Source organism: Leptodactylus fuscus, chromosome 6 (genome assembly GCF_031893055.1).
Source record: "Leptodactylus fuscus isolate aLepFus1 chromosome 6, aLepFus1.hap2, whole genome shotgun sequence".
NCBI lineage: Eukaryota > Metazoa > Chordata > Amphibia > Anura > Leptodactylidae > Leptodactylus > Leptodactylus fuscus.
The window spans coordinates 60,785,251-60,811,317 of NC_134270.1; the positions used below are offsets into that span (position 1 = coordinate 60,785,251).

A 26,067-nucleotide genomic window follows, 5' to 3' on the forward strand; every position below is an offset into this window, starting at 1 on the left:
TCTACTTCCAATCAGTGCAGAATAGAGCCACATAAGGTGCCTTGGTCCTCAGTGCTGTGAGATCTGCCTGACATCATGTGTTATGTTGTGCGTTACACATTTTACAATGGGGTTATTGCAGGGCTGCTACTCTGCTCACAGGGATAATGACAAGGCTTTTAACCCACAGATCTCTATATAGAACCATGTGGGTAACTTGCTCCCTGTAATTGTCAGGGCATCGGCCGAGGCATATTTGCTGCACAGATCCTCCAGAGCTCGGGCTGCAGCTTTACAACTTGTGGTCAGTAAATTACAAGCTGTCAGTAACCAGTAACATTTCTGGATATTTTTGCTCATCTTGTATTTTAATGAATAAAGGGATTTATTTTTGGAAAAATTCTTGCCAGTATTTAAGCTCCTAGTAAGGCGGCTGCCATCGTCAGTCTGAGCGAGGTCTTTGGGTTATTGAGGGGGGATAGAGGGACTTTTTGAGGTCTTTCTTTTAATTTTTGCTGATTTTCAATTTTTTTGCTGATTGTAGTAGCCAAAATGTCAATAGCACACAGGGCAGCAGAGTATATGCTCTCAGATGCTTTACTGCCAGATATCCCACCTAATAAGAAAGCCCTCCGCCTGGAGTTACCCCTGGATCATGTCATTAAGGTGGTCTCTGTTGGTCTACCTCTGCTACTTGTCTCAATGACTTTTGCTCGGGAACTTTCTACAGGTAAGGACAGTATGTGTTTGTTTGATATGTGTCTTATGTTACTGCTTTAAGCTTCTCTCCTCCATAGCCCACAGACAGCTTTGTTATTAATGAAGGTCTTATACGATGTATTATTTATGGTCACTTTGATTTTCATTCTCCACGATTGCACTCCTCTATCTCACTAGTTCTCTCTCCTGACATGTCTGTTGTAGTTATTACCTATAAGATGGTAATTCTCTATTTATCACTCTGTATTGTACTATTCCTATTAAATATTTATAAATACATTTACAACTAGGCGTTTCCAGATGGTGGGGCGTGCCTATACACTCTGACATTGCCCACTTAGTGCTCACTATGAGTTTATTCATACATTTCCAGGAGGAGTAACATAAGAATAGTACAATAGTACAATGTTTTAGGAAAAAGATGCTCTAGAAATATTATTTCATAGGGAATACAAAGAATTTCTTAATTCGCCCACGTCAGAAGAGGTGCTCTTAACAGTTGATCCATATCTTGTAGTATAAACCTGATAAAAGATGACTATTATATGTGACGGAAAAAAAACCTACCGCAGTAACATAGATAAATATGGGGTACTGTTTGGATGTGTCTTGGTCAATAAGTTTACGCACAATCCAAATCACAGAAAAAATTACTGCTAAAATATAAATTTTATTATTAAAAATTTTAATTATTTCCATTTTAATTAAAAACAAAAAGGGCTTATCCTATTAATATTATAAATGTGAAAGTTTGTGGGTTTGTGAGTTTGGATGTTCGGATGTTTGTTCCTCAATCACGCAAAACCCGCTCGACCAATTTGGCTGAAATTTTCCACAAACATAGTCACTACACCCGATTGCGCAATAGACTACTTTTCGTCACAATAGCGCACATACGTTTGTGCCAGGACCCCCACAAAACCCAAACTCACACCACCATCTCTGCAATCTCACACACTTTGGACCATAGCAAGCCCCAAAATTCATATTGCCCTCTACAGCTTAGCCCCTAACCCCACACAATCACATATACATAAACTTTACCACTTTGCCCCTCACCTTAACGATACTCCAGGAGGCTCTCTTTAACGCTCCGGAGCAGCCATGTTTGCCGACCCCCACCGCTCTGACAATCCGCGACACTGCCCACCCATGTCAATACCCCTAGGTGGTCTAATAAATGCAAAAAAAAAAAAGTTTAAAAAAGTAAAAAAAAATAAAAATAAAAAGAATTAAAAATTCAAATCACCCCCCTTTCCCTAGAACACATATAAAAGTAGTTAAAAACTGTGAAACACATACATGTTAGGTATCCCTGTGTCCGAAATCGCCCGCTCTACAAATATTTTTCCTATTCGGTAAACGCCGTAGCGGGAAAAATGGTCAAAAGTGCCAATCCGCCGTTTTTTCACTGTTTTGATTCTGATACAAATTTGAATAAAAAGTGATCAAAGCAATAACATTTCCCGAAAATGGTAGAACTACAAAGTACACCCGATCCCTCAAAAAAAGACGCCCTATACATCCCCGTACACGCACGTATAAAAAAGTTACGGCTGTCGGAATATGGCGAGTTTTCAAAAAAAAATGTTTTAACACAGTTTTGGATTTTTTTTACGGGATCAAAATGTAAATAAAACCATATAAATTTGGTATCCCCGGAATCGTAACGAAACACAAAATACAGGGGACATGTCATTTTGGTTGCACAGTGAACGCCGTAAAACCAAAGCCCGTAAGAAAGTCGCAGAAATGCATTTTTTCTTCACATACACCCCATTATGAATTTTTTCCCTGCTTCCCAGTACATTATATAGAATAAATAATGGTGGCATCATGAAGAAAAATTTGTCCCGCAAAAATTAAGACCTCATATGACTCTGGGAGCGGAGAAATAAAAAAGTTATGGGGTTTAGAAGGAGGGGAGTCAAAAACGAAAATCAAAAAATGGGTTAACTTGAAATACTTCTGTCCCAAAGTCACTATGTAAAGTTTCTCACAACACCGTATAGCAGCTCAAATACAAATTAACTTCAACACAAAAGTCTCACGTATTCTCTGAATTACAGCAAAAACAAGATACAAAGTTACATTTCATATCCCATACCTTATACACACTACGAAAACCTTACCCGCGCCAGTATATACCCACTTCTACAATCACCGCAGACGAAGTCGCGGGTACCAGCTAGTTACATATACATTTCAGGCTATGTGTATAATTGGGTAATAAATAATATCTATTTTGCCAGGGACAGTAAATGTCCTCTTGTAAGAGACTTAACAACAACATGATGGAGTTATAACAGGTAAAATCATAATGTTCCTTTGTGGGATCTAGGACAGATTGCAGCAATAAAAATACATGTACAAGTATTGCAAACAGAGACAGCTAAGAGAGAGTGGTTAGCAGAGTAGTGGGATGGTGGTCGCTAATGTTAGTGCTTTCTCTGGTTGGTCCCAAGAAGGACTGACCCAATCTTCTCTCTCTTGCCCAGTCCTTAGATTTACTATCCCTGGTTAGCCCCGAAAAAGGACAAATCTACGCGTTTCCTCCAAAATGGATTCTTAAAGGGATATTAACAAAATTAAAAAGAGACCCACCATGGCCTGGCAGCATGACCAAAGAAGTGGTCAACGCCTGAGGTCCAAGGTGTGCTTATTATACAAACCTATTAGTAAACCCATTAGTAAACTTACCTATGTCCGCAGGCAGTGGCCAATCCTGACAGACTACATCATTGGGAGGTGGGATACACTCGATAAACATGTCCACTTACATCATCTGTGGGTGGGGCTGTACATAGCATAATGTGATTTGGCATCTACACGTACAGTGTCAGCTATAAAAACGCACAGACAGCAGATGGGTGGATGGGCATACTCCTATCCAAAGCAGGTAGTGGGCACAAAGGCAAGAGATTCCAAGCAGGGTGCGACCCAAGTTGAGCGCATCTATTCATTAAGTGGCTCTGCTATCAAAACCGGGTTGAGAGTATAAATGCAAATAACGCCAACCCAAATGGGCAAAGTGCACTATACAACACTCACTGGCCTGTCAGATGTAATACAGGCAGCCAGATTACTGCCAGTGTCATGGATCAGGGGCGCCAAGATAGGCAACTTTCCCTCTCTGCCATAACAACGGACTGGACCATTTTGACACTGGACAAACCAGATGCCATTTCGCCATCCATATGTGCCCTCAACAGGGAGCATGACGACCAAACATATACTTGGGTAAGTGCCTAAATCGGAATTATCCCCATCATATGTGGTTGGAACCAGCACTGCCATGACACAAACTTGTCTGTCATAGGACATAGCCACTAATTATTCATCACACGTAATCAGGCCGATAAAATCATATAAGCCCTCCATAAGCAGAAAGGAAATAGGGGACATATAGACGTCCCAAACACTTGTATTTAAAGGACCATCAGAGAATCCCATAAGGAATCAGGGAATAATCCTCCATACTTATAGAATTCACCTTCTAGGTGAACATAAATAGACCACACTTCCAAATAGTCAAATGCCCTTGTACAAGAATTCATAAGTGAGATAAAATACCTTTTTTTTTTTTGGTGTTTGGATGTGTCATTTTCAATAAACTTACTCCACAAGTTCTGGTGTTTCTGTGTAAATGTGACATTCATTACAGGAGACCAGTGATCACTAATGGCCATAATTATGCCACCACCCAGCTTTTCCTAGACCCTGAATTCAGCTCCCCTCCTCTCATCCCACTTTTTAATTGTGCACCCACTGTACGTTCAAAAGACATGTCTGTGATGTAAAAGGTCGGTTACATAGTTACATAGTAGATGAGGTTGGATGAAAGCATCAATCCATCAAAGTCCCCCATATAACCCTACAGTCCCCTACAGTGTTGATCCAGAGGAAGGCCAAAAAAACCCATTAGGATTATGCCAATTGAATATTATTATCACATAATGTTCTATTACAGGGTCACAAATTATCTGCTTCCCTCCAAATAATTTTACTGCGAAGCAAGTGCAGTATGTGGATAAACACTGCTGGCAGTCACTGACGCACCACGACTTCACTGCCGATGGGAAACTCTCAGCCACATCCCTGTGGATCCATAAGGTAAGAATCCAGGAATACTGAAGCTATGTGATATCTGGGGTTATTGTATTACACTGCAACCTTGCAAGTGATTTATGTAATATTATACAATATGGCACAGCGTCCTGCAGAGCAGGAGCCATTTCCTGCAGCAGCTTCTAGTTCATTGAGCTGTAGGCCCCCTCGTGTTTCCCATAACATTTATAAGTCTTAATATTTAAGGGGAACAGTTTGCACCTCATATCTACTACTTATAATTATCATCGCAGCATGTACATTAAGCAGGGATGTAGCAGCTATCCCTATGGCTGGGGCCCCATATAGCATATAGCGATTTTGCTGTGGCAGTAACAATGCAGCAAAAATAGTAACTGCAAAGTCAATGAGATTCTGGCTAATCCAATCCACACATTGCAGAAAAATATCTGCAGCAGAAACGCTGCAATTTCAAAAGCCATTACGTTTTTCTAAATGCAGCATGTCAATTATACCCACGGAAATAATGACTTTTCCCTATAGATATAATTGAAGCAGCAAGTCCAGAGAAGAAAACTCTTCAGCCATGCCTCCTCTTCCAGCGATGTCCTCGGGTGCCGTCTAACTAGCGAACTGACATTGATAAAAAAAAAAAATGACGTGGGCGCTTGCTCAGTAGCAGTAGTAGAAGCAGCATGCTACTGCACATGCACCTGCGCCATTTTTTATCAATGTCAGTTCGCTAGTTAGGGCTAGTTCACACAAGGGCAAAGAGGCTGATTTTGACAGCGGATTTCGCTTCAAAATCCGCCCCTTTACAATAGTGGTCTATGTAGACTGCTAACTTTTTTTTTCTGCTAGCTGATTTTTCTGCTAGCAGAAAAAAAGAAGCGACATGACCTTTCTTCAGGCGTTTTCCGCCTGAAGAAAGCAATAGAAGTGAATGGGAGGCGAAAAATGCGTGTTTTGCAAAAAAACCATGACGCTATTTTTGGGGACATCGCTGGAAGAGGAGGAGTGGCTGAAGATGATGTCGGACCCTGAATGCCCCCCCCCCGTGCACGTTCGGTAAATTGAACATATTCTGTTTTAGAGTTTTATTTTAAAACGGGGGGTTAGTTTAATATAACTTTACCAGTGCCTGAATGGCCTTTTTAAAGGCTATTCATGCATATGTGGGGCTCTATCAGCATGATTTTGCTGATAGAGCCCCTTTAAAGATTAGACTGCAGGATTGGCATATGTATATGCAGCTGCAGCTCTTTTCAATCCCAACTGTGTATTTTAACTGTTGGAATATGGATAAGAATCTCATCTTCCATATGACACCAAAATCACTGTTGTATGTTTATAATGGCTGATATATAGCTGTTTAAAGTGACCCCCCCACCACCACCACCACTCGGTTTCCCTGCATTATTACAGCCTGTACACCCATACTTCACTGAGAAGCCAGTAAGAGAAACAAGGCAAAGAGTACAGAAGGGACAAAAGTAGATTTCAGCACAGGATTTCATAGAAATGAGTCAAATCCATTAACAAAGTAATATTTATAAATATCACAAATGCTGCCAGAAAACAAAAAATTGGCTGAAACTTTACTCTTGCTTTTAATAAATGGCAGCAGTATACCTTAGTTTCTCTTATTATCGAATAAAGCCTTCACCTTTCCTCTGATTCCACTAGGTGTTCCCGTTTATGCTGATGATTATCGGCGTTGTAATGTATATACCGGTCGCACTGTGGAGACACATTTCTAGGTCTTCATTATATCCAGATCTCCTCTTTATCATTGATGAGCTTGACAAATCCTACAATCGATCCATTAAGATGGTACAACATTTATTGAAGACCCACAGGACTTGCCCTGACCCTCTGCTATTCTGGGAGGAGCTGAAAAGGTGCAGTGAGTATTATACATCAGAAACCGTATAACAGCTTATGGTACATTGATGTAAAGATGGTTGTTCACATTCACTGACAGCAAGAAAGGATCTTGAAAACTGAGAATACTTAAAAAAACCAAAACAAAACTGTAATCTTGTGTAATCTAGATTTAGGACAGGTAGTCTAAGGACGTGCCAAACAGATCATGTGGCTCACACTGTGTGATAAATTTGATGTGTCTCTATTGGAGACTCCACTGCATAAAATGATAAAAGTCGGGTCCGTGGTTAAGCGGTCGGGTCCCCTGGTGGACCTGAAAGACAGAGAGCCCAGCGCAAGTGTGAATTTAGCCTTAATCTGCAGCAAAATTATGTGCTAAAATGTAGGTGCAGTTTATGTGCACACTGTCTCATCATAAAGACTACATATTGAGGACCTTGTGTAGGGGCTGTGTTTGTCATTACAGCTCAGCCCCATTCAGTTGTGTTGCTGCTATACCATGTGATCAATGAATATGATATCATTGGCAAAGGTAAAAAGTGGCAGTGCTCATGAGTAACATATTGAAACAACTGAAGTGTCAGTCATATCAATGACCTAAGGATAGCTCAACACTATATAGGCTAAAAAAAACCTCTAAGGGTGCATTCAGACTACGTAACGCCGGGCGTGTATGAGAGCCGTACACGCCGGCATTACGGCAGACTGCCGAACACTTCCCATTCACTTCAATGGGAGCGCTCGTAAACGCCGCTGTTACGAGCGCTCCCATTGAAGTGAATGGGAAGTGTTCGGCAGTCTGCCGTAATGCCGGCGTGTACGGCTCTCATACACGCCCGGCGTTACCTAGTCTGAATGCACCCTTAGGGTGCATGGCGCTGAATTTAGTATGGGATCCACGTCAGATTCAGCGCTGAAAAAAAAAGCCTCCCATTGACTTCAATGGGACATGTTAGCAGAAAAAGGAACCCATTGAAGTCAGTTTTTCAGTGCTGAATCTGACATGGATTCCACACTAAATTCAGCACCACTTTCCTCCATGTGAATGCACCCTAAAGGCTAAGGCACCATATGGCAGAAACTCATCATTTTTTGTTGAAGATTTTCGCGTTTTTTGAGCCAAAGTCAGGAGTGTATTTAGCAGAAGGGAAATGTCTAAGAGCTTACTTTATATTTTCCATTTCTTTTAAAGCCAATCCTGTAAAAAAAAAAAAAAATCTGTGACAAAAAAACATATTTCTGCAACCTGAGGCCTTAGCCTGAGGCCACATGTTGTGCAAAAGTTGTGTTTTTTCTCAGCCAAGACTGACTTTGAAAGGAATAGGAAAGGAAGCTCTTATACTTGTTATTTTAGCTAAATCCTGGCTTTTTCTCAAAAGGCATCACCAAAGTCTGCAAAAAACACAGATTTTCTGCAATGCGTGGCCGTGGCCTTAGGTCACACCTCTATGTATAGTGAGAGCAAGGTTTATCTAAAATGAATTTCTTCTATACCAGTCACATTCAGAGCTATAGTCACAATTTTGAAGGTTTCCTTTTTCCTCATAGTGATTAATATCGATGCCCCCACCCACTGGTGCATTGTCACTACTGGACATGATGTGATGTGCTGTTTAAGGGCCCCTTCACACGGAGTTTACGCTCCGTGTAATCTATATACGCTCGGCTCATTTTGTTCATTTTACACGTGTAAAAATACACGTGTAAAATGTAGTTAGCCATTGAGTTCAATGGCATGTTCGTATAACGCGCGTCTTTTTGCAAGCGCAAAAAGATGCGCGCAGAAAGTCACACGTTATACGAACATGTCATTGAACTCAATGGCTATCTACATTTTACACGTGTATTTTTACACGTGTAAAATGTACAGAATACACGGAGCGTAAACTCTATGTGAAGGGGCCCTAACACAATAGGGGAGATTTATTATGCCTTGTATGCCAGGTTTCACAATTTGTGGCTTTTTTCACTTTTGTATCACCCTCATCATTTTCCTAAAAGTGGGTGTGCTGGGAGGTGTAACATAAACACATGGACAAAATTGTTGGTCCCCCCAAGTCAGACATTGCTTTTCTCTTCAACAGAATTAAAAAAAAAAACAAAAAAAACCTCCTGAACAGGCCTGGACAGAAATGATGGTTCCCTTAACTTAATATTTTGTTGCACAACCTTTTGAGGCAATCGCTGCCATCAAACGATTCCTGTAATTGTCAATGAGACTTCTGCACCTCTCGGCAGGTATTTTACCCCACTCCTCATGAGCAAACTGCTCCAGTTGTCTCGGGTGTGAAGGGGGCCTTTTCCAGACGGCATGTTTCAGCTCCTTCCAAAGATGCTCAATAGGATTTAGGTCAGGGTTCATAGAAGGCCACTTCAGAATGGTCCAATGTTTTCCTCTTAGCCATTCTTGGGTGTTTTTAGCTGTATTTTGGGTCATTATCTTGTTGCAAGACCTATGACCTGCGACTGAGACCAAGCTTTCTGACACTGGGCAGGACATTTCTCTCTAGAATTCCTTGATAGTCTTGAGATTTCATTGTACCCTGCACAGATTCAAGACACCCTGTGCTAGATGCAACAAAGCAGCCCCAGAAAATAACAGAGCCTCCTCCTTGTTTCACAGTAGGGACAGTGTTCTTTTCAAGATTCTATAAGCTTAATTTTTCCCTATGTGAACATAGAGCTGATGTGCCTTGCCAAAAAGTTTGATTTTTGTCTCATTTGTCCATAGGACATTCTCCTAGAAGCTTTGTGGCTTGTCAACAGTTTTTATCTATTATTATTTTTGTCAGATTCAAGTTATTTCTGTGATCATTGTGGGTTTTTCTTTCATTAAACAAGGGGTACCAACAATTTTGTCCACATGTGTACGTGGTCCTGCCAGAATTATGATAATTGACATCAGTTTAGTGGCATAAATGATCCCCGAAATCAATTCCAGTCAGTTACAAACTGGCATATATTTTAGTGCAGGCACTGATGGAGCATCCGCCTCATTGAAAACGCCAGTCTTTCATAAATCTGTCCCAATGTTTACATCAGAGATGGTACAACAGTATGCAAAAGTAAAGTAAAAATACATAACCCACAATGCAATGGTTAAGTTTAAGTTTTGTGTCTATAGCTCTGGATGTGATTGCAGAAAAAAATGATATAGTTTAGGATTAGTACAATACAGTATATCATTTTATATAATATAAATTTTTATCCTGTTCTATCTCCATTTTTATATAATCCAGGGTGGAATACCTATGGTTTTCACTGAACAAAAATGAGCTCCCCCTAGTGGTGTTGGCAGGTGTCCAGAATTTTATCATGTAACTATAGCTGTGTGAATGGAGGCAGGGGATTTGGAGCTATGTATCCGAGTAGCCATCTCCAAACCTTGAAAGTATCATTACTGAATGTATCTGAATTGATGGGAATCTTTGTTTTCAGTGCTCGTCATGTCCGATACTTTGAATTTCCTCTGCTGGAGAAGTATCTGACCTGCAAGCAACGTTCACACTACATTGTATTCACCTACATCCTGAGGAACCTTCTCCTTTTATTTCTGATCGTCATCACCTGCTTGTACCTTGCATTCTTCCATCTCAGTGTCTTCAACCAGGAAGAATTCGTTTGTCATGTGACACCAGGATTCCATGTTTCTGAACCATCCACTTCTGAATTTGTGAAATGTAAGTTAGTCTCTCTGACCATCTTCCAGGTGATCAGCGTGCTCAATGCCGTGGTTTACATGCTCCTGCTGCCCATCATAATGTTTAATATGAGCAGACTTTTCCACTGGGACAAGCAGTTCTTGAATGTCTATGAGATGCTACCAGCCTTCGACCTCCTGACCAACAAGATGCTTGGTTGCCCTATCAATGACTTGAATATCATCATTATGTTCCTCCGTGCCAATATTTCTGAGCTGAAGTCCTTTGGCCGCCTCAGTGTCCTGTGCACACTCAAGAAGACAGCCCGTAACAATGAAAATATCGACACTGTGGTGGATTTCATGACACTGCTGGTAGGAATGGATGAAGATATAACTCCTGACTTTACCTCATGTGAAGAAAACATGGCAGCCAGTAAAACCCAACCCATATCAAAACCAAACAACTTTGGTAAGAATCACCTTGTCCTACTGAATATAGTTATATGCAGTTGTGCTTGGGGGTAGTTGGTATATTTAAGAAGTGAAGGCGTAAGCCTGAAGGTAGGTGTACAGTATTAGGGATACATCTTTGGCAGGGGCGTAACTACCGTGGTAGCAGCTATCACAGGGTCCGGAACATTAGGGAGCCCGGCAGTCCCCTGATGTTTTTTTTTTTTTTTTTTTTTAATAGGCTGTTACCTTCTGGAGTAATCCAGCAGGTAACAGGCCCTATTTACTTACCGATCCTAACTCCTGCTCACGCCCGCCGGCACTTCCCCTTCTGTGAAGGCGGCTGTGAGCGGGGGAGGGGGGGGGACTGGTAAGTAAGGCAATGAACCCCACAAACATTACTATTACTTTTCAGACCCCCGAGTATAATAATCGGAGGGCTAGGAGAGGTGAGGGAACATAAAAAACACTGTTACTTACCTCTCCTGGGCTCCAGTAGGCTTTGCCCCGCTCATGTGACGTCCCATACATCACTGATGATGGCTGACATCAGTGGGGAGTGCGCCGGAGCCCAGGAGAGGTAGGTAACTGTTTTTTTTTTATGTTTGTATCCTCCCCTGGGTCTCTGATTATTATATTCTGGGGTCTGAAAAGGTCATAATACTGTGTGCAAGGGCCACTACGGGGCATAATACTGTTTGCAGGGGCTACTATGGCGCATATTATTGTGTACAGGAGTCACTATGGGACATAATATTGTGTGCGGGGGGGAATCGGTCGATTGGGGTCTACGGGGGGAAGTCGGGAGCGGGAGGGGGGGCATGTCAAATGTTCGCCTTGGGGCCCTGCCATTCATAGTTACACCACTGATCTCTGGTGCTGTGAGATCAGGTCAGCAGACTTGTAGTTACTGGTTACTATGGCTGTGGGGGGGGAAGGGGAGTATTGTGGATTAAAACTGTTTTCTCTTTTTTTCAGAAATGGTAAAAATAGAGGGCAAAAAATAGAAGATCACTCCTAATGGGCTGTGTTCTGGATTTGTTACCAAGCTATTTCTAGAGGAAGGAGATTATGGGATATACTGAATACTAGTCCTACAATTTCCTGTTTGTTATTGTATCAACATGGTTGGACATCACCTTCGCCTTTTCTATGTGGACAAACGCAAAGCTCACCGATGAGGGGTCCCAGGGATGGGCAGATCTCATCTTCTGATGCTGCTGTGAGACACTGTCACCCAAGAAAGAACATCCCTGTACAGCACAAATTCTATTTACAGGGGTTTTACAGATTTATGTATAATAGGATATGTCCACCAAAGCTGAGGAGTGTGCAGTCCTATGTAAATAAAGCCTTATCATTGTAATAATAAATTGTTCTGTAAGTTTTTAATATAACACATTTTCCATCAGTTTTCTAACAGTAAATGGAGCAATTCATCAGGCAGAAAATCCTGTTTTGACATAGCTTTAATCCAACAGATAACAGAGCATAAATCTCTCACCTGTCCTGGAGGATCTTTCTTAAAGGGATCCTATCACTCACATGCAACTTTTTCTAGGTATCACGTCGGAATAGCCTTAAGAAAGGCTATTCATCTCCTACCTTTCGTCGTCTTCTCCACGCCGCCGTTCGCCTACAATCCCGGTTTCTCTCTGTATGCAAATTAGCTCTTTCGCAGCACTGGAGGCGCCCCCAAAGCTACGAGAGAACTCTCTCCAGCGCCACCTCCATCTTCGTCAGCAGCGTCCTCTTCATCCTCTTCTTCCAGCGGTGGCTTGTAACTTCTAGGCCTTGGGCAGAGCAGACTGTGCATGCCCACAGGCCACGAGAAAATGGCCACTCACAATACTGTGCAAGCGGCCATTTTCTCGTGGCCTGTGGGCATGCGCAGTCTGCCGTATGACAGGACCTGATACTGTTAACAATGCAAACATTTTATCTGTACTAATAGAAGTACTCAATGCAGAAACTGAGATATGTATGTATTTATGTATGTATGTGTGTAGGGGTGTAACTAACAAAGAGTGGGCCCCATCGCAGAATTTTTACATGGGCCCTCTATGGTATAGCACCCCATTTACTGGCCCCCACACATTATAATGCCCCATTTACACAAACTATAATGTCCCACAGTGGCCGCTCTACACAGTATATCATCCAGTAGTGGCCCCTGCACACTGTATAATGTTCTACAGTGACTTTCACACAATATTATGTCCCATAGTATCCCCTACGTTGTTCCTATTCCACCCACGAAAAAGTGGAATCCTCACACATGGAAGGTACTCCAGAACATGTATGGACCCTCTGCTCCGACTAACAGAGGAGGATCTTAACTGTGGCTAAACACAGGAAATATTTGCCATATGAATAAACATAACTGAGTACCTTTATGTGCGTTTGGACCATTTTTACCATTCCTCACATTTTCATGCTCATGCAATACTTTCTGGTTTCTAGTTCCTGGCTGTGGGAGTGTCAGACATGCCTAGTATATGTACTTTCTTGGCCCTATGATACACTTCCCAGTAAGGCATTTTGCTCAAAAAAACGCATATATATATATTTTTTTTAAATGCATGTAGTTTGAAAAACACACTTTTTTTTTTTTTAAAGAATGCAGTTTTCCCTGCATGATGCTAAAGATTAGGTATTAACATCTTTTGCACATGTTGCTCAACTCCTTCACTCTCTCCATGCTGCCAACTCAGCAGTGTCCATACAACCCTTTGATCACTCAAGGGAGAATACTTGTCTAATGGAGACAAGGGAGAGGCTAGAATTGTTATTAAAAAAAAAAAAAAAAAAAAAAAAAAAAAGATGGATACGCTTTTCTATTGCCTTGCTGCTTCTGCTGCCTCTTATCACTGCTGTGAACCAAGTGCTAGCTCGTCTGGTGATCAGGACCAGCCCCCATTTCCTCCTGGCTGCTCTAGCAGTGAATAAAGATTAGGCAAATGCTTTCATCAATGATGACATCATGCTCTTGGTGGGTGTGGCTAACACCTGAAGTCATAATAGCAATGAACAGCACATGATCAGGACAAGTAAGGATGTGATTGCAACAGAAAAACACATTCTTTGTCCATCTGTAAAAAAAATTTAATCTCTGGAAAACTCTTAATTTCCCAAACTGGTGTATTTACATAAAACTGAAGCATCCCTTCAAAATAGTATCATATTTTACATTGTTAATCTATTGCTCACTGATTGTTACTGAATTAGGGGGCGTTCCCACTTGCGCCCGGTATGTGCATTCTGCCGGGTTTCCATCCTCAGTGAAACTGTACAGGGGACGGAAACCCGTCGGTCAGCTTTAAAATCCTTTCAACTTGAATGAGTTTGTAAAGGTGACCGCCTGAGGCCTGTCCGCAGGGAAACCGTTTTGTGTCTGGCTAAAAAAAAAACTACAATTCCTAGCCTGCCCTGACAGCAACATATGGGAGTTGTACTTTTGAAACAGTTGGAGAGCCAGAGGTTGGATAACACTACTGTCTAAAGTCATCATATGTTACTATACGCCCCTCCCCTGGTCTAGCGCTCTGTTTCTTGGACGCTGGTCTTTTCCCCTCAGGCACACAGGTTGTGTTGGGTCAGATAGTGCTGGCGGCCCAATCCATGATCGCTCGTCAGTGGAAATCCGCACTTTGTCTGACCATTAGTGAACTAATTCACCTAGCCTTCACTTTGGAGAGGATGCTGGCTAACGGGAACCATACCTTCCCCAGCTTCCGCTCCAAATGGTCTCTCTGGTCCTCCTATATGGAATCTCAGAAGACATCCTCCCCTCCCCTCCCCAGCCTGATCCCACGGTGACTCCCTAATTGGTGTATGGTACCCGGTGGCTCCGTTTGCTTTCTACAATGAGACCTGGTGGCTAATGTGCATCTACCCTACGACTCTTTTACATCATACTTCGTATGCCCTTTATGGTGCTAGAATTTTGTCCAGGTGTGCTGTTCTGTGTATTTTGCTTTCTCTTCTTGTCTTTGGTTTCTTTACTCCCTTCCCTTCCTTGTTTCTCCCTTCCTCCCTTGGATTTCCCCTTCCCCTACCTGCTCCTGTTCCTACCTGAACTCTCTAACATGGCCTAGATAGATGATGCCTGAGAGGCTCATGTGGGCCCTGCTCTTGGTTTTCCTGTACAATTTCTCTCTCCTTACATGGGCGAACTTCGCATCCTGATTATTGTATGGAGCAATGTTCCTATGTTTGCATTGGTTTATGCATAGTTTCTTGATGTTTTTTTTTCTTTCTTATATATTGTATAATCTTTTTTTCTTCGCAATAAAAATCAAATTTAAAATAAAGTCATCATATGAGAAGCAAGGTCACAAAATAAATAATTACAATGGAAAACTTTGTGTTTTCTTCATCATTTAATTCCCAGTATTTTACAAAAGAAAATAAAACATTTATAAAACTATATTGACTTCATATCAATAGTATTGTGCAGCAAATAAAACTGTACATGACTATGTAACAGTGCCACTTTATGTACAAACACAAAATGCACAGATTGTACATTGGGGCAGATTTATTACTAGTGCATCTCAAATGAGAATGTCATCAAAAAGTTATGGACTGTTGCTCAGTGGTTAAAGGTGTTTTCAGATGAAAGTAAATTTTGCATTTCATTTGGAAATCAAGGTCCCAGAGTCTGGAGGAAGAGCGGAGAGGCTGCCGTACACAATCCAAGCTGCTTGAGGTCTAGTGTGAAGTTTCCACAATCACTGATGGTTTAGGAGCCATGTCATCTGCTGGTGTAGGTCCAATGTGTTTCATCAAAACCAAAGTCGATGCAGCCATGTACTAAGACCCGGTTTAATAACCACAGTATCACTGTGCTTGATTGGCCAGCAAACTCGCATGACCTTAACCCCATTGAGAATCCATGGGTATTGTCAAGAGGAAGATGAGAGACACCAGACCCAACAATGCAGACAAGCTAAAGGCTGCTATCATATAACCTGGGCTTCCATAACACCTCTGCAGTGTCACAGACTGATCACCTCCATGCCACATTGTCACATTGCTGCAGTCATTCATACAAAAGGAGCCCCCACCAAGTATTGAGGGCATTTACTGCACAGACTTTTCATTAGGGCAACATTTCTGTGTTAAATAATTTTTTTCTTACAGATAGTCTTATATAATATTCTAATCTAATTTAATGAGATAATGACTTTTGGGATTTCCTTGGCTGTAAGCCATAATCATTAACACTAACACAAAGAAACACTTGAAAAAGTTCACTCTGCAATGACTCAATATATGGGTTTTACTTTTTCAATTGAATTACTAAAAAAGAAAAATTACTTTTTGATGATATTCAAATTTATTGAGATGCATGAGTATGTCTATGTATGCCATTTTTTTTTAGTGTACAAAGCTTAAAAAGTCTCTATTTTTTGCGCAAAAATGTTAACTTTTTTTCCCTCTTATTTTTGTGCAGCTTTCACCATTCCCTAAAAGGGACATCGTGAGGACAGGGGCCGAGGCCATGGGTCCCAAAACATTTATCATTATTTACATCGAAGTCTGGCATAAATGATGTGGAATATATACACCAGCTATGAGCTGACGTACATTTCCTTTTCAGTGCACAGCCTGGTGGAGGGTGGATGTCATTTATAAGGAGGGATATACCTTGCCATAAGTGAGGTGCACCCTCTACTGGCGTAAATAATACCATTCTTTATACATGTGCCCCACTGTATCTATACAAGCGTAATAAATACAAGATATATTTACAGCATTTACTCTGGAGACCCTGGTGGGCTATACTGGTTGGTAGATGGAGACTTTAGGTGCTGGATGTCTGTAGAGAGCTGGGAAGGAGCCAGGAACATCTCCTGATAGGTGGAAATATAATCATGTGCAGCGTGGATCTCCGGGAGATCTAATGACGCTGATGTAAAGAAGAAAATGAGGAATATATTAGAAAACGATTTCACAGATACCGAAGCAAATTTCTCCAACATACATTTAAACCAGCAGTAATACTATGAGGAGTATTAAAAGACAAGCAGCTGGTATCCTTCACTTCTTATTACAGTACAGCAGTGATATATTATGAGTAGATCACATCACTCACAGCTTATTACAGTATAGCAACATTATAAGATGAGCAACTAATATCAGTGACAGGATTTTACAGTACAGAAGTGTTATAACAGTCAGGTTAGATATTCACACCTTATTACAGTATAGTGTTAGCTAAGAAAAACACACAAACCCCATAGACTATTATGGGGTCCGTGTTTTCCACACGAATCATGCAAAGAAAAAGTACTGCAAGCAGCACTTTTCTCTCCGCATGATTTGTGTGGACACCACGCGGAAAACACACGTACCCCATAATAGTCTATGGGGTCCGTGTGGTTTCTTAGCTAACCACTTTTTAATGTGTATAGGTTTCCATTCGGGAAGGGGAAGTCCTCAAGAAAACTCCCCGAACGGAATACCAAACGCAGATGTGAACCAAGCCTCAGAAAGAAGTTAATGTAATGTGATATCTTTTTACAGTACATAGCTGTTTATAAAAGAAACAGTCATTGCCACATCTTATCTTATGTTTACAGCCCCATTCTCTGTATATTATGTATTAGGATGAGTTGTGGCCTCCAGCATATAGCACTAGGGCAGAACGTATACAGGTCAGGTAAGACATGTGTTTAAAAGGTAAATCGTAGAAAGAACGAGAATAGCAAGAAGACCAGCTGTTACCTGATAAGACATTGTCTGGTTTAATCTCGGTCATGGATTGTCTCTGGAAAGCCTCGAAGTTTATAGCAGGACTATCTTCAGATAACTCCTGGGGAACTGGCCCATCTCCAGGCTTCCATACTTCAAACTTCACCCACTCGTAACTGAAATGATGTAGCAGAAAGAAGTTACTGGCTGAACTGCAAGGATTTAGATACCATTATATTTTTTCTATACATATATCTCTACACAAACACACACTACTTTCCTCACCTTACACATTTACGAGCACCAGGACAGCTCTGTATTAAGTTTTGAATAGTGGGGTGCGTAAACCCAAAGAAGTATTCGCCTGCATTCTCCTGAGCTGCGATAACCTGTCCACTGGGGGGAAAAAATAAAGAGTAATACATGAGGAGCAATAATAGTCAATGCTTCTTTAGATGTGACTGAGGTATAGACCACAAAGTAATTCTTGCAACAGCCTATAAGATAATAGAGGTTTGTCATGCAGGAGAGAGAATGATCCAGGATCATGTGATAACATAACACTGCCCATTAAGAATAAATTTAAATCATACATATGACATATAGTAACGTTAATAAAACTATTTAATATCATTCTTAGTGTATACTCTAGTCGCATCCAGAGCTGCATTCACAGTTCTACTCACTGATGGATTTAAATTTGCAGCCATGAATACAGCATTGGATGTGGCTGACGCAGAAGACACTCTTAATAGGATAGGGTGGTTTCACATCTGCGCCCGTGCGCGCTTTAAGCAATCATGCTGGGTGTCCTTCTTGTGCCCTGAGAAACTGGACAGGGGACGGAAACCCGGCAGTCAGTGAATGGGTTTGAAAAGTGACCACCCGTGAGAGTTTTGTACCTGTCCACGGTGAAGCAGTTTTTTTTTTTTTTTTTAACTGGACACAAAGTACTGAATGTCCGACTTTGTATCTGGTTAAAAAAAAAAAAAAAAAGGTTTCGCCGCAGACACTTGAATGGGTTTGAAAACTGACTGCCGGGTTTCCGTCCCCTGTCCAGTTTCTCGGGGCACAAGATGGAAACTGGCAGGATTGCTTAAAGTGCGCACGGGTGCAGATGTGAAACCGCTCATACATGTATTTTTTTTCTATAAATTGGATTATTGTACAGTTTCTGATTTTGAATGTGACTACAGCATAAAACATGACATTGACCCCAATCTAAGCATGCCTGAACTTACCGTATGGCACCAATGTTCTTCAGAAGAGCAGTATGACAATCTGCAGCGGAGTTGGCAATTATAGAGTTCTGAGGGTCATCTTCAGGCACAATTTCAAACTGCAACAAGAGATGAGATTTATCAGTACTGGGAAGAGTAGAATGCAGCAAAATTATATTTAGGGCAGAAAGTGCGACATCTCACAGTCTAGTTACTCATAGCTTACACTCTTCTGTCCTTGTTGTAAAGGAAGTCAGCTCTCCATGTGCTGATATTCTCCTAGGCTTGTGCTTATATATTAAAACAGCTAATCTGAACAGACATGGTGAAAGGACAAAGCAAGAAGGGCAGAAGATGCTCTAAATCATTTATGCAGATTGTAGTAGGTTAACTCTGTCACTAGCAATAGTACATTGAATACTACTTGCCTCCCCAGGCAGGAATTGTTACCTTGGGACCAGACCAGCCATCTTTTATCTGACAAGTATACAGACACTTCTGGTCAGGGCTCCTCATACTGACGTAAACTCTGGTGCTGCAGAAGCCAACTGGGTAAATAGCAGTTTTATCATGGAAGCTGCTGCGATCTGATACAATCTGTAGAAAAAAAAAAGAATGGTATTGTTGAATTAAATATGTATAGTAAAACTAGATTTAACTTAGCTAGAAAAAAATATTTATATAATCTATCTATATAAGAAAAAAAGAAAGTGTGAACTGGAACTGAAATTGCTACCAGTCTAATCAAGCTAGTTGTATAAAAGCCTTTGGAGGCTTCCACAGCAAAGATCTTTTGTAATATTCCTCACCTCTCCCAGACTGTAAACTGTCAAACCATCCAATACAATAGGGAATACCGGGCGTCCACAGGGGTCCAGAAGAATGGGCTGCACCCACCTGCGTGTTGCTCCTTCACTAACTTTCTTTTTCTTAGATAATTTCTTCATAACTGCAAACAGGATAAATAAATGTACTGTCAATTATAAAGGTCAACACATTCTGAACATTAGGGCTCGTTCAAAACTGCGCCCGGGACTCTGTTCTGCAGGTTTCCGTTTCCTGCACAAAACAGGACAGGAGACGGAAACCTGCAGGCATCTTTCAAATCCATTCATTTGAATGGGTTTGAAAAGTGTCCGGCTGTGAGGGCTGGTGAGCGTTTTATGCTCTCAGCGGTAAAACCGTTTTTTTTTTAATCGGACACAGAGTCGGACATGCAGTACTCTGTGTCCAATTTTAAAAAAAAAAAAAACGGTTTCACCGCAGAGAGCTCAAAACGCTCACCGGCGCTCACGGCCGGACTCAGCATGACAGGTTTCCGTCTTCTGCATGCAGAAGACAGAAACTGAAAGCGGAGACCCAAACGCTGGTGTGAACCCAGCGTCAGGATGTTTTTTTCCTGAAACACTCTGTACTGCTGGAGGACCATGCACTTTCCCGTGTAGCACAATTAGCCTGTGAATCACTGCATTCATCTTCTAAAATTCTCTGTGCCGCTGTGTACATTTCCATCCTCTAATTGGAAGTCACAGATTTAAACTTGGCCAATAAGAAAACATAGACATGATATAACCCTTAGCATACAATGCAGAGGACAGACAATGTTATGTGCTCCTTGCCTTCCGATTTGTTTTCTTTGCCCTTTTCTCTACGATCTTTCTTCATCTTTTTCCCTCCACCATCATCCACTGTGCTGTTTAGGCTCATTTCCAGATTTCCATCACTCAATCCAGACATGTCAAAGGTGAGAGATAAGCTGGAGCTGTGGGTCCCAGCTGGGTCATCCTCACTCAGAGCCTGGAGCTGCAGAAGTCTTTTTAATAAAAACCTAAAATATAACATAAAATGCATATAGTATTTCCTTCATTCCAGCCTCTGATAATCCAGAACATCTGATCACCTGCCATTTATTTCTAGCATAGATGTTCAGTATAAAGCAGAATGTCACAAGAGGGCGCATAAAGTTTAAATATATTAATCTATGACTGGCCACCTGCACTGATATATTCAAATAAATGTCCACAACTGAAATATATGTTGTTTCTGTGACTATCTGCAATGTATGAAGGAGAGAGAAGGCACCGAGCCGACCCTAGTGTAGTATGTTAAACCAAAGTAGCAATCTAATAGGTAAGCTAACAATTAGCTGCTCAGCTTGGGAGGTTGTGTGGGACACAACAACCAAAAGGGTAAAAGGCAGTGAGCAGACCAGAAGGGCAGCAGCCAGGCACAAGTCACGGGGATGTCAGAACAGCAACAAACATGGACCAGCCTCCTCAGAAGAACAGGCAAAAAAAGGCGCTCACCCCAAAGGATAAATTGAAAAATTTCATTAGGCACGACGTGTTTCGGGCTACTTGAGCCCTTTCTCAAGTGCACGCTGCTCCGGTCGCCGCGTCATGAACCGTGTCATGACACCTGACAAGGAGATGGGCCCCAGGAGCTTTCCCAGCAGCCTGTTAGGAAATGGCTGACAGCTCGGAGAGGTGCCCGGAGCTCAAGCACGGCTCTCGTCCCGCTCCGTCCCAGACATTTGGAAGCTATTCCCGGCTCCCCCGCTCTGCTGTGGGAGGACCTGACTCACCAGTCATGTGACTTTGTTTCTGACAACAGGAAAGAGAGCCAGATCTATATCTGCAATGTATGAGACTGATAGATGGTAAAAAAAAAAAACCTCAACTGCAAGAAGTGATTTTATTATGTTCTTGTGAGATTCCAAATGCCCAGATTTATTGGACTATAAGATGCAATTTTTAGCAAGAAAAAAAATCTTATTAAAGAGTCCCTGCGACTTATAATCCAAAGTCAGTAGTATTCAGGAACAGCAGACCCTCTGAATGCTTTCACAAAGCGCTCCACTGGATCATTGTATCCTACTAGTGATTCGCTGCCTCCTTGCACACTGTCTGCACCCCTTCTCTGATCATATAATCACATGATCACTATTCTATCACAGATGCCTGTCCATCCCACTATGCAGAACACAATAAAATATTAGTATCTCCTCTACCATAGAATACCAACAAATGATGCTTTTCCCTGGACCACTAGTGGCTTTAATTCCTCAACCTATTTAAATCACTAGTGAAATTTTAAATAATATGAATTTTTTTCCCAATTTTCTGTTGCCTAAAAATCTAGTGCATCTTATAGTCTGAAAAATAAGGTAATAGGCAGTTCTACGTCAGACATCACCAGACATTCTTCCTGTTGTACAACACACCAATGCACCACTGTTTAGTTACCTCCTCTCCTCCTTTGCTCTGGTAAATTTGCTTTCGACCCGTGCAACTTCATCACACAGAGCTGCATTCTCCTGAAAAGCACAGAAAATGTATGTAATAATAAAAAAAATAATAATAATAAAAAAAAAACACGGACGAGAAAATTCATTACATTTCTCTAATAAAAAAAAAAATCTAAATTCTCGAGTAAGTCTTCTTTGAAACCACCCAACTTTCTCAATAATCCTCAATACCAAAGTCCTCAATATCAAACATGGCTAAATCTGCAGCAAGATGAGAATAGGGATGCATCAATGGATAGCCAGGTGCATTTGCCCTTCAGGAGTATAGTAAAGTTTGGTGTACCTGGGAGGACGCCATTGGAAACTGTTACTTTTGGTATCCAGCATTACCATAATCAAAAAAGGCAATGACACTACTTGATATACAGTATGTATATTAGTGTAGCTTGCACACAATTTTCATTCAGCTTTCCTAAGGCCCAGAATTGCAAATGTGTATTTATGAAGTGAATTATCATACACCTATAGACAGTAACATTCCATAATTTGCTAGATTTCCCCTTCAAGGTGAGAAAAGCTAGGCATGACCTAGATCCTCAGCACATAAAAGATCTTGAGCTGCTTCCTAATGCTAACATCAGCTCAATTTTTAGTTATGTCATTGTCTTGGAATTGCCACTCAGATTTCCTGGACTCCTGAGAATCAAATCTGTCCAGATGAATAGGGAGGCATCATCAGATCCCATACTGAAGCATAACTACGGAGATTTGCTTTCCACAACTATGGGCCAGTGGAGCAGCAAAGGACAACTGAAAGATTATAGAAAAGCCCCTTCTTTCCAGCAAAGTAAGTTACTACCTATTCATAGGACAGGGGATAACTTGCAGATCAGCAGGGGTCTGACCCCCATTGATGAGGAAAACAAGGGATGGGGCACCCAACCCTTATATCAATGATCTGTTTAGGACTGCTGTCAAGGTCAGTACAATACAATGTACAGAACAGGAAGCAGAAGGAGACGTCATTACATTAGGTACCCTCTACTTACTGTTCTGTGGACTATATTGTACTGATCCTGGCAGCAGTCCTAATGTATGTATAGTACCAGTTTTGAACATGTGAACATCTGTTGTATTGCAGTGTATTGTACTTTTTTTTTTTTAAGCAGACTCGGCCCTTTTCTGGCAGGACCTAACACACAGTTCGTTGCATAATACAGCCAAGCACCCTGCACTTCTGTAGCAAGCACAGCTTTTGTGTGAAGTAAACTGCAGCGCTGTATTATTGCAACATTAACTATTACCCACACTCAGCGTGTCATAATAGTATGCAACTGAGCAGGAAGAGGTTGAGTTAAAGGGGTTCTCAGGGATATTTTGAAATCCCTACACTAATCTAAAAACCCTCCTACTTTCTAAATAAAAAAAAATGTATATTTACCCATATCCCTGGGGCAGTCATGTGACCACCCCAGGGATATTTTCTGATTATCCGGTGACTATCCGTTTCCCCATTTCCAGAGACGGATCGTCACTACTACTCCCCCCATCCACGGCTTCTTCCGGCAAGACGGCTCCTCCCTCTGTACTGGAAGGGTGTGTGTTCTTCTACTCTTCTCCTACCAGTGCACGCGCACTGCTGCCAGTAAATCACCTCTACTGAGTGTCTATGCATGCGCAGTAGAGGTGACTAATGGCTGGAGAAGGAACGCGCCCACAGTACAGGAGGACTGGCAGTTTTACAGAAAGAAGCATGGAGGGTAAGTATGTAATATGGGTTGGGCTGAGTAGGTAAGAAAGGACATATAGGATATCTAGGATAGGAAAGATAGCTAGAGAGACAGGGAGGGGGTGTATGGGGGGGAGTGAGGAAGGAGGGGGAAAAGAGTGAGAGGGGTTAGGAAGTTACATAGCAGGAAGCAGAAGGATGTAAACAAAAGTAGGAGACACTAGGAGCCCCCAAAGACACCCAGAAACCAGTTAAACACACTAAGGGCTCGTTTACATCTGTACCCGGAACTCCGTTCTGCAGGTTTCCGTTTCCTGCACAAAACAGGGCAGAAGATGGAAACCAGCCGGCATCTTTCCAAACCAATTCATTTGAATGAGCTTGAAAAGTGTCCGGCCGTGAGCGCCGGTGAGCGTTTTATGCTCTCCGTGGCGAAACAGTTTTTTTTTTAAACCAGACACAGAGTCGGACATGCAGTACTCTGTGTCCGGTTAAAAAAAAACAAAAAACCTTTTCAACGCTGAGAGCTCAAAAAAAAATCACCGGCACTCACAGCCGGACTCGGCATGACAGGTTTCCGTCTTCTGCATGCAGAAGACGGAAACCTGATAACTGAATCCAGACATTGGTGTGAACCCATCGTTAGAAGTATACAGGTACATTTATTAACCCATTAAATGCACCAATAGAAATTTAAAAATTTTTTGTATAAAACATTTTTTGCCCTTGCCAAGAAAACCCCTTTAAGGGAAGGATTTGTTACTCACAAAGATCATAGCCTTTGCCATTCTCCTGAGTCGCAAACATTTGAGGCGGTATTTTTCCTTGTGACTCCTTTTTTTAGTCTTCATCTTGGCCTCGTGGTATAAGGAATGTGAGGAGAATGTGGGATTCATCCCTCCTGGGTAGAGTTAAAAAACATAGAAACTTATTATAACCTTATGGACTACAGAGCCTTACAGTTTAGATACACACCTCTAACAACATCACTTGTGGGTCTAGAAACAGTGGGAAGGAAGTTTTGTCTATCAGTATCATTGTAAATTTGGGTGACAACCCCTGCTAGAGCTGTGATAGGATCCGTCATCATTGACACCCACCCTTCTAAGGAACCTAAAGGGAGCAGATAGTAACTGTGAGCTGTAGTATCAGACATACTGTGTGCTATATCTGTTTCTGGGAAAGCTGGGTGACCATGCCATTCCAGCTCTACCTATGTAACGCATTCAGGCTAGTTATGAATGGATAGATCACTGTTCCCATAGTGTGGTAGTCACTGCATCTAGGAAAGCTGGGTGGCAATGACTCTGTGATTAGTGGTATCAGAGTCACCCAGCTCAGCTTTTACAGACGCAATGAATGGGGGAGGTGTGACAACAATGCAGTTACGACAGTGTTTATACAACAGCCTAGACGTATTGTACACCTGCTTATTATACACCTCCATCTTTACTCACCCGTTATTTCCACTACCACCCGTGTCAGCGACACATTACCTCCTCTCTTCACCTAAACATCCCTCGTACCAATTATCCGGAGGTCTGAGAGATAGAAGGAGAAGCCGCTCTGTCCTGGTTTCCCTGAGCTCTATGGTAAACAGGCGGCCTCACACGCGTTGCTTCGGGAAGCTGTGATGTCACAATAAGGGGCGGAGCCTCTATCATAGTTCTGTTTGCGCATGTGTGTGAGGCTGCAGTGTGATAGTCTATTGCTGGCTAGGTCAAGGAGAGAAGCGAGGACAGGGCACATGGAGTGATGGAATGGAGTTATTGTACTAAGGACTTCCACACTGACAATGGGCTAAAGGAGCTTTAACCCCTTCCTGCATTTTTTTTTTATTTTCTTTTTTGACGTTCCCCCTTCCATAACTTTGTTATTTTTCCATTCACAGAGCCATAAGAGGGCTTAATGTTGGCGGGATAAATTGTACTGCATAACGGTACCCTCTATTATACTGTACAATGTACTAGGAAGCTGGAAAAAAATTCTGAATTGGGTGTAATTGGAGAAAAGGTGCATTTGTGCGACTTTCTTACGGGTTTCGTTTTTACGGTGTTCACTGTGCAGCCAAAATGACATGTCACCTGTATACTATGTTATGGAAAGATTCAGGGGATACCAAATTTCTACATTTTAACCCCTTAACAAATCTAAAACTTTGCAAAAACCTTTTTTTTTCTTCTAAAGTCGCCATATTCTGACATCGATAACTTTTTTAGATTTTCTTGTTCAGGGATGCATTGAGTTTCTTTTTTGCGGGACCAGGTGTACTTTTTAGTTATATCATACATCATATTTCATACACAAGTAATGTGTATGTGTTTCACAGTAATTTTTAACTTTTATATGTATTATAGGGAAAGGGGGGGGAGCGATTTGAACTTTTAGTCTTTTTTTTTTATTGCATTTAATAGACCCCCCAAGG

General features: G+C 41.6%; 2 protein-coding genes across 2 annotated transcripts; one reads left to right on the forward strand and one right to left on the reverse strand.

The window, feature by feature from the left end:
- Positions 1-531: 531 nt before the first annotated feature.
- PANX3 (pannexin 3) lies at positions 532-11,788 on the forward strand. The gene is made up of 5 exons (XM_075280093.1): positions 532-709; positions 4,670-4,812; positions 6,454-6,668; positions 10,093-10,766; positions 11,726-11,788. Exons 1-5 carry the CDS (start codon positions 532-534, stop codon positions 11,752-11,754), a joined length of 1,239 nt encoding a protein of 412 aa, XP_075136194.1. The 3' UTR covers positions 11,755-11,788.
- A 3,354-nt stretch (positions 11,789-15,142) lies between these two features.
- On the reverse strand, positions 15,143-25,173 carry TBRG1 (transforming growth factor beta regulator 1). Its single transcript, XM_075280100.1, has 10 exons — positions 25,100-25,173; positions 24,410-24,543; positions 21,912-21,982; positions 20,286-20,494; positions 19,476-19,615; positions 19,117-19,263; positions 18,688-18,785; positions 17,732-17,842; positions 17,480-17,622; positions 15,143-16,661 (listed from the first exon to the last, which is right to left on the reverse strand). Exons 2-10 carry the CDS (start codon positions 24,536-24,538, stop codon positions 16,510-16,512), a joined length of 1,200 nt encoding a protein of 399 aa, XP_075136201.1. The 5' UTR covers positions 24,539-24,543; positions 25,100-25,173; the 3' UTR covers positions 15,143-16,509.
- Between the last annotated feature and the right edge of the window lie 894 nt (positions 25,174-26,067).